We start from the raw sequence: 12523 nt of genomic DNA, 5'->3' as shown, positions 1-12523 counted from the left end.
TCTCTCTCTCTCTCTGTGTGTGTGTGTGTGTGAGAGAGAGAGAGAGAGAGAGAGAGACAGAGACAGAGACAGAGACAGAGACATTGACAGAGAGAAGAGACTAAGCCTGTAATTATTCCACCCAGCTCATGTATAACCATGAATTCCAGCAGAACATGGAGTGAGGTGGTACCGACCACACAATGGAAATATTTCCTTTTGGCTTCATTCAGTGCCACAAACAGGGACTATGGAGAATCATTTCTTTAATTTTGAAATTTAGAATTTAGGTCTAAATCATAGTTTCTGTTTGCTAGACAAAATAATTCAACTGATCCTCATAATAACTCAACTGATCCTCATTCCTGGATTTGAGACCCAAATGACCAAAGAGAATTGTACTTTTTAGAAAGCGTTTAAAAGAAAACAATTAAAATTCACTTTATTTGACTATGTATATATCATTCAAGCTTATCATTATAACTTTATGCAACCAAATTGTCCATTCCATGACAAATAACAAAACCATCTATCTTTTGTATTAGTGCACAGAATCTCCAGTGTAATGCAGAATTACTATCTCTGCATGTCCTTTGGATTTTATGAGTGAGTGGTAATAATCTTAAAACTATTACCATAGAGGAATAATCTCTTAATTCACTTGGCTCCTATTATCAATGTGAAGAAAGTAAGATGTAAGATAAGCAACCTGCATATATAGACAATGACAACCCACAGCTCTAAACTAGAGTTCTGACTCCTACTATATTTTAAACAGGAATGCTACTTAAATTTCATGTGTCAGTAAACTTGAGAGGATATCATAAAATACAGCAAATTTTCTATGAAATTACCCACTACTTATATCTGTTAGAATATGTGCATGAATCTGTCTTAACCTATGTTTCCTTTCCATAAAATTGAAGTCAATATGTGCCTTATTTATCACCCAAATATTTTCTGCAATTTTCTTTATATGTGCCTTATTTTTCTTCCAAATAATCTCAGGTTTGTTACTATTGGTTAACTGATTGGCTGGGTGTCATAACAAATCCAGTAGAGTCTGTGTGATAAGTTCCACAGACTGAGGCGATAACTTCAAAAGAAGGAGGTCTCTTGGAAACAGTTGTGGAACTCTCAGCCAGAGAAAAATATTGGACTGTGATTCTTGTGGCAATTTATGTTTGTTCTTCTCTTCCTTTTTTCCCACATTAACAAAATGTTCCTAAAAGCCTATGCTGACATTTTAAACAAAAGACATAGATAAGAAACCAACCCCTGAGATGGGGTCACTAGCCATAACCTCATCTCAGGAAAAACCAGTACTTTCCAAATCATTCATGTCATTCATATAAGTACAAATACTAAAAACTTTCTCAACAATAAAATTTCTTATGGCTGTACATGTGGCATCGAGAGTGGGCTTAAGTGTCTGGTAAAGAAGGCTTTTAATAAGAAAGAGTTAAAATAGTTAAAATAGCTCAATACTTCAAAAACTCACAAGAACTAGGTAATAGATGTTAAAAAATAACTGACTATAAAAATATATTAATTTGATTTAAGAAATATGTGACCAGCCTTGAATAATCCTATGTTAATCAAGGAAAGTCCTATGTTTTGATTAATCAAGGACAATTTTGTGTTTTGATTAACCCTGGATGATTCTATGTTTTGGATTTCTGCATCACTGTGCCAAGTAACAATAATGTCATATGTTTGGGTTTGTTTAACAAAAACATCCCCTGAGAAAATATCTCTATAAAAAACCTTCTTTGAGAACTGCAAAATACACTCAGATTCAAACTGCCTCTGTGTTTGTTTCTGTTTGTCACCACCAAATCCTTACCCACCTATTCTTCAAGGACCCTCATTCCAGGGACTCTCATACCTGGCAGGAGTGGTCTGTGGCAGCTGGGTGAGTGATTTCAGAAAGTTAACTCGAGATAGATTGACTAAAGCTCTAAAGTAGGGCTCAGTTTATCAATCTTGGAAGAAACAAAGATAACACTTTAGTTATGGGGATGTAAATTCTTACAAAAAAATGTCAATTTTTCAAAACTGTAGAAGCAAGATTGCTACATTATTTGTGAATTTCACTTTTGGGTACATAGCCAGGAGAAACAATAATGGGAAACTGAACATGTATGTTTCCTCAAGTTCATGGCACTATTATTCATAATAGCCCAAAGGTATTTAGTGTCCTTGGACAGTTGATTGTTTAAATATGGTGTGGAGTGTGTGTGTGTGTGTGTGTGTGTGTGTGTGTGTGTGTGTGTGTGTGTGCATCCCATTGATATTTAGCCTCTGACAAAAGGAGACTCTGACACATATTATAAATCAGTCTTGAAGACAATATGATATATGAAATAAGTTAGTCACGAAACAAGTGTTGTATGATTCCATACAGAGTAGTCAAATTAATTGAAACAGAGAAGACTGACAACATCCAGGAACTTGGGGTGGTAAGAAATGGGGGTTGGGGTAGTTTGATGAGTCTAAAATTTCAGTGTGGTAAAATGAAAAGCATTCTAAAATGTATGGTGATATAACAAAGTAAAAAATAAACACCACAGGCTCATATGCTTAAAATGATAAATTTTAGGCAATACATATTTTCCATTATCTAAACTCATCGAAGATTACAATTGTGCTTCTGAGAACTTTTAGGGAGAGAAAAATGAGCTTTTCTGACTGAAGCCTAGGAAAACTGTGAAATGTGATTTGCTTTTGATGTTTTCCACCTAATCTCCTTTTTTATGCTAGTGCTATCCTCATTCTTCCATTGTGTTCTTTCTTCTGAGGCCATTGTATTTTAATAATGTACCCCAAGCATACTTTCCTGAATTCCTCCTGAGTTCTGGGTTATCTGACTCTCCCCACTTTTGTCACAACTAAAAATGTATTGCTTCCCATTTTCTCAGAAGCATGACTGAAACCAACTTTGATAATTGGATATTTTTTGTATTATTTTCTAAAAGATTGACTCTATGAGAGAATCTTCAGAAATTCCTTAGTGATCAAGTTTGGTATTGTGAAAGCTGACTCATAAGGTAATCAGGGCTTCCAAGAATCCTTTAAAACACAACATGGAGGCATTCTCCCTCTTTTACTAGTGGAGGTCTGACCTTTGGGTTCATAAAAGTAAAAGCGAAAAGATGAGTTTCATAAGTTGAATAAAAACACACAGGAATTCTAGAATTGCCTGTGTACTTCGTTGCTCATTATTTTGTCCAAATGTGATTTAACCCACACAATGTATTGGTAGCTGTATTAGTAACAATCTGCATAGTGGCGGATTTTAATACAGCAGATTGTTTAAGATTTGAATGTCGAGTCATATATTGAATTAGAAAACAAAACATCCAGAATTCTATGAAATTTACAAAAATGGTTTGGAAGTGCAATTCTATACTGGCGGGAAAATGAATACTTATGAAAATTTTGGATGCCTTTGAATAATCTAGTAGCTCTTGATTGCTTTTTCAAACAAAATTAGTTGAAAATGTGTGCTGATTAGATTCACTTTATAACAAAAAGAACCCCCATTGAGACTATTCAGAAGGGAAAGATGTTTTATTTAGCTATTTTTCTCTAGCTTTAACATGCCCAGAAATCATCATTACCTCTGTGTGGAAAGGAACAAACAACTTTGCAAACAGAACAATTGTACTGAAGGTTGAAGGTAATCTGGTGGTATTAAAACAACATTTTTTACCTGTGAGAATGTGTGCACATTTATGCACACAAATACTTAAATATAGAGATTAAAAGAACAGTTTTTAATTGGAAACCAAAATAAAATCTGAAAAATGGAAACATTTGTGCAAATATATTCAGAGTTGTGAGTGGATAACACACAATTTTATGGTGATTAATGACAAGGACATGTTCTGAGAAACGTACTGTTAGATGATTTCAGAGTTCTGTGCATATCCTAGCATAAACCAAGATGTTATAGTCTATTGTCTGTATATAACATGCTAATTGTAATAACCACTTTATATCTGCCTCTGCACTCGGTCCTCTGCTGAGTAGTGGGAATGTGATGTATGGCTGTACATTTATACAACTGACTCCATTTTTAGTTCAGTGTTTGTGCAATCATATAACCTAAATATGTCAAAGATTTTGTGAAATCATGTGTTTAACTTGGCATAATTCATAGACTAATATTGTTGTTTTGGGATAGAATGGTGCCAAATGTTTATAAAAAGTGGTTTCCTTAGGTTGGCTAGAATTGGTGACTTTTTTCTATAACTTTAATGAAAACATCATAAAGAACTAAACTAATTAGGCCACAGAATAGGGCTTCAGGAACTGGAAGCAACAAGACAGAGTTCCAGTCTTGACCCATCCTCAATAGCTGTCCTAATTTATTAAAGTTACCTTTAATCCCTAGAAGAAATCATCTCAGATTCCTCTTCAGAAAATGCCAGTTGCCTGGGGCTGCTGAGGATCTAAACTGTTGTACGGAGAATGTTTATTGCAGGGCAGATGACCTTAGTGAGCACTGAGGATTCGTGCTAGTGTAACAGAACACTGCTCTTTAGCAAAGTCCTCCAAAATAAGCAAGCTATGGGTAAAGATAAAATAAAAATTAAAAAAGAGATGTTTCTACATTACCTGTTCATTCTCAGAAAAGATGTCAAGAAAATGCACCATATACATGATTATGACTAAATCATATTTACATCTGAAAAAGTGACTAAATGAAAATCATTGTTTTTGTCACTGAGTTGTCATGTATTATCTGAAAACCAGCAAGCATATTAATGCTCACTGTGGCTAATCCAATTAGGGAAGAAAGCACTGTGCAAAGAGCTAAGGTTGTTGGATGGTAGTGGTTTAAGGACAAGCATCACTGTGAAGCTTGCAGCCAAGGAAGCTATTTACATCTGAGAAATTTAAAGTTTAGAACATGACATCTCCTGATGTTGCACAGTAGAATAAAGAATACTAGCCTACTCATATTAAGGAAAGAAAGAAAGAAACAACAACAACCAAAACCCATGTCCTCAGATCCTTCTCTTTCTGTCAGTCTTCTTCAGTATCTGAAGGGGAAAGGGAGCCAGAAATGCCCCTGCTATGATTAAAGCACCAATATTTGTCCCAATGCTAAGATTCAACCAAAAGGCTATGCTCAATTCCAAAGGTACATACCATAGACAGTTGACTTTCTTTTTATTTTATTTAGATTATTTATTTATTATGTTCTGCTTGCATGCATGCTTGCAGGCCAGAAGAGGGCACCAGATCTCATTACAGATGATTGTGAGCCACCATATGGTTGCTGAGAATTGAACTCAGGACCTTTCGAGAACAAGAAGTCCTATTAACCTCTGAGATATCTCTTCAGTCCCTTTGTTTTTTTTATTTTTAAATCACTTTATTTTGAAACTTTAAGATGTTAAATCCAAGGAAAATGTAAAACAAAACAAAACTTTTGCATTTCTTGATTTTTTTATAAGCAGTCAAGAACACTGGCTGCTCTTCCAGAAGTCTGGGGTTCAATCCCCAATATGGCAGTAACAAATGTCTAAAGTCTAATCCTAAGGGCATCTGATGCCCTCTTCTAGCCCCTCTGGGCACTGCATGCACAATACATACATGAAACAATATAAAATCTCAAAAACAACTACAATGGGATACAATATTTTTGTTATTTAAATAGACTGGCATTTGAAGCCACAGAAAATGTACAAATAGTAAACTCACAAGTACTTTCAAACACCATAGGAAACACCACTTCAAAAGTGCAGCAACCACTTGAGAACATTAAATTATTTCAAACTTAACTGTACAAAAAAAATTGTGCCCATTATAGTATGACTCATTACACAGGAATTTTAATAACTTTAGGTCAATCTTCCTTTCAAAAGTAAGTCATGATGGTATGTGGGACTCTTCTCTCTCTGATCACATTAGCTAATAGATCCCTGAAAGTAATGACAGCACACTAGAGAAACTATTTTCTCTCTATTTTTTCTTACCTTAAGCTAGACTTTCTGATTTACTTTGGAGACCACAAAAAGTCTTCTAGAAGAACAGCCAGTGTTCTTGACTGCTAAGCCATATCTCCAGCTCCTGTTTTTTTGTTGTAAAAATCTTTGTTGTTTCTTTCTCTAAACCTAATATAAAATGTTTTGTCTACTGAATCTTACCTCTACTCTATATAATTTCCTTCTCATTCTTCACTCCTGTGTTCCTCCTTTTCTAGTCCTCCCACTACTTCCTTACTTACAATTGATACATTTGACCCTAAACTATTTTTTAAAAAGCTGAAAACAAACATAAACTACAATGTACACAATACTTCTGAACTTTATGGCAGGCATGCTGCTCTATGTTGTGGTTAACACTGAAACAATGTTACTGGAGTTAGCCTCTTCCCCAGAGCAGAAATGAAAGATAGCTCACCAGAATGAATCTCATAAAACAGAATGAACAGAACAAATGGAAGGACAGAGAAATAACTGGAAGACATATCCATGCCAACCAATGCAGAAAGTACCTGATGAATCTGTTTTTGTTGTTTGTACGTATATGATTTTAAGGCTGATCATGTTGTACTGGATAACCAATCAAGGGGATCACCCTTGGGAGAGACAAATTCTCCCTCTCAGCAGTCATTAGTTGCCTGTACCTCTTTATCTAGGGCTGGGACTCCTGTGAGATTTTTACCTTTCTGTATTAGCATGTCTATTGGTATTGTCATTGTTTAGGCCTTTTTTAAGCAACTATTTCTCTCTCTCTCTCTCTCTCTCTCTCTCTCTCTCTCTCTCTGTCTGTCTGTGTGTGTGTGTGTGTGTGTGTGTGTGTGTGTGTGTGTGTGTGTGTGTGTGTGTATCAGGGAGGCTTTATGATTGCTCTTTTGAAACCTGAAATTCTGCTGTCAGGCAAAGCAATACTTAGATGAAGATTTTAGTGTAACAGTAACCCTTGTGTTTTATGGTACTCTGAGACTGTAAAGTATTGTTATGCATATAATGTTATTAGATCCTCAGATTAGTAGTTTGAAGGGAACAAGTTGGGCTGTTGATGTTCTAATCCTACAAGTGAAGGAAAGGCTGCCTGTGGCTAAAGGATTTGGTCAAGTCACTCAGATAATGGGACCTCAAATTCACAGTATACCCCAAGTCCTATGGCTCTGAGAAACAGTCTTTCTCTTTGAGTGCACACAGTTTTGTGTGACGGTAATTTATTAAAATGTCATGTACAAAAGGATTTTCATGAGTAGACTTAGAGCTCTGAAACACAGTCATTCTCCATTAGCCTCTTAGAATCTGAATCGATGTATTATTTAATACAAGAGAAAGGAAGTTGTGAAAAGTAATTTCTTTTTATTGTCCAATAGGCCAGAGCTATGAAAGGTGTGACTTTGAGGATGGGCTCTGCGGCATGACACAAGATCAGAGTCCACTGCCTTGGGAAAGAAGAAGTGGGGTGGTTGGTCCTTCACCTCCCTTCTGGGACCACAATGGCAACATATCTGGTAAAAGCTTTGAAATTTATTTTTGTTTCAGTTATATGATATATTTTGTAGTCTATGCAATTATTTTGTTATCAAATATATAAATTACTCAGAATTAATTATCTCAAGAAAGACTTGATTATGACATTGCTGTGCATCACAGTCACCACATCGTTTCCCTTCCTTCTACACCCCTTTTCCTTCTATCCTTGTCTTTCATTTTCTGTCCCTCACCAAAAAGTCCACATGTGGCTGAGAGCCTGGCCTACTTGACTTTGAGAATTTGGCTTATTTTACTTAACAGGATATCTTAAATTCTACCCCTTTTCCTGATACTTTTCCACCACTCTATGGCCAAATCAAATTCCACTGTTCATATTCATCACATTTTAAAATTAATTCAGCCATATATGGGTACTTAGGCCCATTTTATAGCCCGTCTATTGGTAATAGGGCCCCAGTAAACATAGATGGGCATCTATAGCTATGTATTCCTTTGAGTCTATATACTTGAGAAGAATAGCTGTATAATATGACAGTTCTAGAGTCCTCATGATGATTTCCATAATGATCAAACAGGTTTGTGTCCTTGAACATACTGTTTTCCTTTTATCTTTATTTCTTTATTGGTTTAACCTTTTGTTTGTTCCATGTAATTGATTAGAGATGTAGAGTCCTTTTTTTTAGGATTTATTTTCTTGTTAAGCTTCTTTTTCTTTTTTTATTAGCAAGAAAATTATTTTATATATCAACCCCAGGTCCCTCTCCCTCCCCTCCTCCCCTACCCCCCAAGATAACGCCTTACCCATCCCATACCCTTTCTGTTCCCCAGGAAGGGTGAGGCCTTCCATAGGGGGGTCTTCAAAGTCTGTCATAGTCTTTGGGATAGGGCCTAGGCCAACCCCCTTGTTCTAGGCACAGGGAGTATCCCTCCATGTGGGATGGGCTCCTAAAGTCCATTCCTATGGTAGCGATAAGTACTGATCCACTACAAGAGGCCCCATAGATTTCCAAGGTCTCCTCACTGACACCCACATTCAGGGGGTCTGTACCCCTTCGCATTTTTTACATGAAGTTTATATACTATTTAATTCTTAAAATATCTCTGATTTTAAATGTAGCACAACAACTTTTCGTGCTCAAATTCCTGGCACCCCAACAGGTCTGTTTAGCTAACAGTTGGGATTCTGCAAGCCCTTTGGACACTGGACAAATTAAAGATCTGAACAGGTTAACACAGATTAGATGGTTTAATGTCTTTACTTTTGGCTGGGCTAATTTCTTTGCTGTCTTGTAGTGCTTTATTGCAAGTCTTTCTGCGTCCCATCAGCCAGTTCCAAAATCATGATATGGAAACTTATTATTAATTATGAATACTAAGTTTATAGCTTAGCTTGGTTCCTAACTAGTTCTTACCCATTTCTATTAACCTATGTGTTGCCATGTAGCTCATGGCTTTTGCTTCTCCTCCTGCATGTCTTGCTCATTCTCCATCTTTTGGCATATCTGCCTTTTTCTTCCCAGCATCCTCCCTGCACCAAAAATTCTGCCTAGCTCTTGGTCATTCAGCTATTTACCAAACCAATCCAAGTGACACATCTTCACAGTGTATAAAAAGAGTATTCCCTTGCCTACTCAGAACTACCAGAAAAGCTCTATGGACTGCCCCCTAGCTTTTGGGATATTCGGGGGGGGGGGGGCGCTACACTTTCATTCAGTCCTTTATTCATTATCTAAATAACTTCATTCAGCCAGTATTATAATATTTAATGTATTTTCTGATATTACTAAAGTATGCCCTATAGAAGAAATGGGTGATACTTTCATTAAATTAAATATTCAGTGATGGATATTACTATGGAAATAATTTAAGATTTACATAAACATAAACATTAGACTTGTGAACTTGTGGATTATAATGGGTATCTTATTTCCTAGCTATTTTTGTATCTCAGTTCTGCGAATTTTAAGAGAAGGGATACTGAATCTAAGTTCATAGAATTAATTTAAGAGCAGTATGTACTTAAGAACTAAGTGATACATTGTTGCTAAAGTTTATCATAGATGGTCTTGTGTTCAACAAAAGGCAGATATTCCCATTTGGGGATGATATTAGTGCTATTAGCAAGATGCAATTTCATACATTTTGGCTATGATGTAAAAATGCTTTTGTTTAGAACCTTTAATTATTATTAGGGGCAAACCAACTTTATTGCAACAAGGGACCAGTTTCACAAATAGGACCAACTATTACTACAATATAGTAACCTCACTAGGTTATGATGGGTTTAGCCTCAATCCTGTGCAAAGAATTACAAGCAACTAAGGGATGCAGCAAGTGGTAGAAATGTTTTTCCCCAGGGAAGAGCACACCAACTGGTTACTCAACACAAAAGATCATCCCTGAAAACATATACAAATAACATCATATAGGCTGAGTAATATATATATATATATATATATATATGTGTGTGTGTGTGTGTGTGTGTGTGTGTGTGTGTGTGTGTGTAGCAACAATTAATGAACAAATAAGGCCATGCATTTAAAAGAGCATGGTGGAGTGTATGGGAAGGATTATAGGGGAAAAAGGAAAGGAGAAATTATGTAATTATATTATAATCTCAAAAAAAATACAAAAAGTTTTAACTAATTCTGAATTTGGTGATATTTAAGGTATCTCATATAGATTCTTTTAATAGGTAGAATCCAGGCCCTCAGGGATTGCCCTGCAGTTAACAGTGCATGTTGCTTTCCAGAGGGTCTGAATTCCATTTCCAGCACCCATATCAGGCATCTCGCCACTCACCTGTTACTCTAGTTCCAAGGGATCTGATGCCTTCTTCTGGTTTTCTTGAGCACCACCAACAGGTGCACCCTCAGATAAACACAAATACACAAAGTTTTAAAAATCTTTAAAAATGCATAATCCAATACAAATAAAAAATACAAGGCTGTCAAAACATAAACAATCACTTTTTAAATCTAGTATCTTTATTCATGTCACAGATTATAGTTTTCTCATTTGGGAATGACTTTATGTGGTGATATTACATATCTTGTTAATATGCTCAATTCATACATGAGATAAATCCACACATTATGAGACATGTGCAATATTAAACAACAGTTAGTATTTAAATATTTCTATATTTGACACATGTATTACATCTGTAATCAAAATAGATAACTACAACAGATAGGTTTTTATTTTTCAAATACTATTAAATTGTTTCCTAATTAAAATTCCTATCTAAAGTGTTTCTATCACTTCTAAGTATAAAATTGTCTCTAATGTTGCTTTTATGTTGATGCCATTTCTTCAGTATGACATGTAAGGTACTCCTGCTCATGACAATTTTGTTTTCTTTCTTGAAATTATTTTATGTTGAGTTAATTGACTTATAAAAGCACATTATTAATGGATTCAGAATTTTTCATGGTCTTTAAAAAATTTAGTGCCTTCTGCACTTCTATTTTCATATTGATATTTACATATTTAAATAACTTTTTATTACATACATACCTTTTTATTTTAAGTATAAGACTCTTAACTTTTATCCTATGTCTGCCAATTAGGCTTCTTTAATATGAAATACATATCTTTTGCCACTTTTGGAGAGTGATCATTTATTGTTTATATATTATTATATACAAATATATATATATATATATATATATAATATATATATAAAACAATACTTTGTACCCCACTCCTTCTCCCCTTTCCTCCTTGTCATGAATACAGTTATATATCACATTATTAGATGACATTGTGTTCTTCTCTTCTCTAAATTGGATGCTTTCCATAAATCTACCTTCAGTTTTATGATTATGTTTTTACTACCATCTTCTGTGTATTGATAAAACTACCCAATAGCTTTTAAATCAAATATGTGTTGAATTCTAAAATTGTTCCCAAACTGTCTTTCTTATCTCATTTTACTTAACTATGACAGCAGTTTTAAGTTGTCTTCTGTTGGTAGTATTTTCTATGATATTACATATTCCTGAATTGTCCTTAAATAATTATAGAATATTTTCCTGGGCATTAGAGGTAGCAATAGTAAAGAGATTATGGATGTGGTATTCTCATAATGTTCAGAAAATGGTAATTTCTTAAGCTGATTAATAACTTACACAGATGCAATTTTTCACAATTTCCTGCTTCGTTCGGACAGCAATATAAATAATATTTTAGTTTTTTGGTCTTAGTAGCTGAAACTGTTCCCTACACAAGGAGATTGACTATTAGACAGACAGATGGCTAGAATTTATTTTTGATAATAGGTGTTTATTATTTGACAATTGCATATGTGTGTTCATATGACATGTGTACACATATCTACCCCATTTCACCTCCAAATCCCCCTGTATCACCAACACATCCTTTTTTCAATTTCATGTCTTTTTTTTTGTTGTGTGTGACAATCCACTAAGTTCAGTTTGTGCAGCTCATACGTCTTTAGTATGAGGCCATCTCTTTCCCAGAGTACTATCAACCACCAGATCCTCAATTAGGGATGGGGCCTGGATAGCACCTTCTGCATTCATCTATGCTGGAATTTTAGTTGGCTTGACCTCTTGTAGATCTTGTCCACATAACCATAGCCGTGTGTGTTCTTGAGTGCAATAACCATGTTATGTACAGAAGACAATATATTTCATAGCACTCTTCCCCAGCTTTTTTCAATTTTTAACTCTCTTGTGATGCTCCTGGAGGCTTGGTAGAGGATGGAGTCATTGATAAAGATGTTATATTAAAGATTCAGCACTTGCAATCTCGTATCAACATTTGGTCAGTTATTAGTCTCTGCATTGGCTACCCAATACCAAAGAAGCTTCTCTGACTAAAATTAAGAGTACTCAGGTATTTAAAAGTCAATTTGGCAGCATGACCATTTAGTAAAATAACAACATCAGATTCTATCCTTGAGCCTATAACCTCCCCAACTATGGAATTTTGGGAAGGATTACAGTACCAGGCAAGAATTTCCCTCATGTAGAATAGGCCTTAAGTCTAATCAGAAAATGGTTAATTATCCAATCACAAATATGATACTGTTGTACTAGTGG

General features: G+C 35.2%; 1 protein-coding gene across 1 annotated transcript in view; it reads left to right on the top strand.

The window, feature by feature from the left end:
• The window catches only part of Malrd1 (MAM and LDL receptor class A domain containing 1), a 608177-nt gene that overhangs the window by 10778 nt on the left and 584876 nt on the right, over window positions 1-12523 (top strand). The window contains exon 2 of the mRNA XM_035442808.1: window positions 7334-7471. Within this exon, the coding sequence (XP_035298699.1) occupies window positions 7334-7471 (138 nt within the window). The remainder of the gene's footprint in view (window positions 1-7333; window positions 7472-12523) is intronic.

The sequence above is a fragment of the Cricetulus griseus genome, chromosome 3 (assembly GCF_003668045.3).
Source record: "Cricetulus griseus strain 17A/GY chromosome 3, alternate assembly CriGri-PICRH-1.0, whole genome shotgun sequence".
Classification (NCBI taxonomy): domain Eukaryota; kingdom Metazoa; phylum Chordata; class Mammalia; order Rodentia; family Cricetidae; genus Cricetulus; species Cricetulus griseus.
The sequence above is the reverse complement of the archived record's forward strand: the minus strand, read 5'-3'. Positions and strand labels throughout refer to the sequence as shown.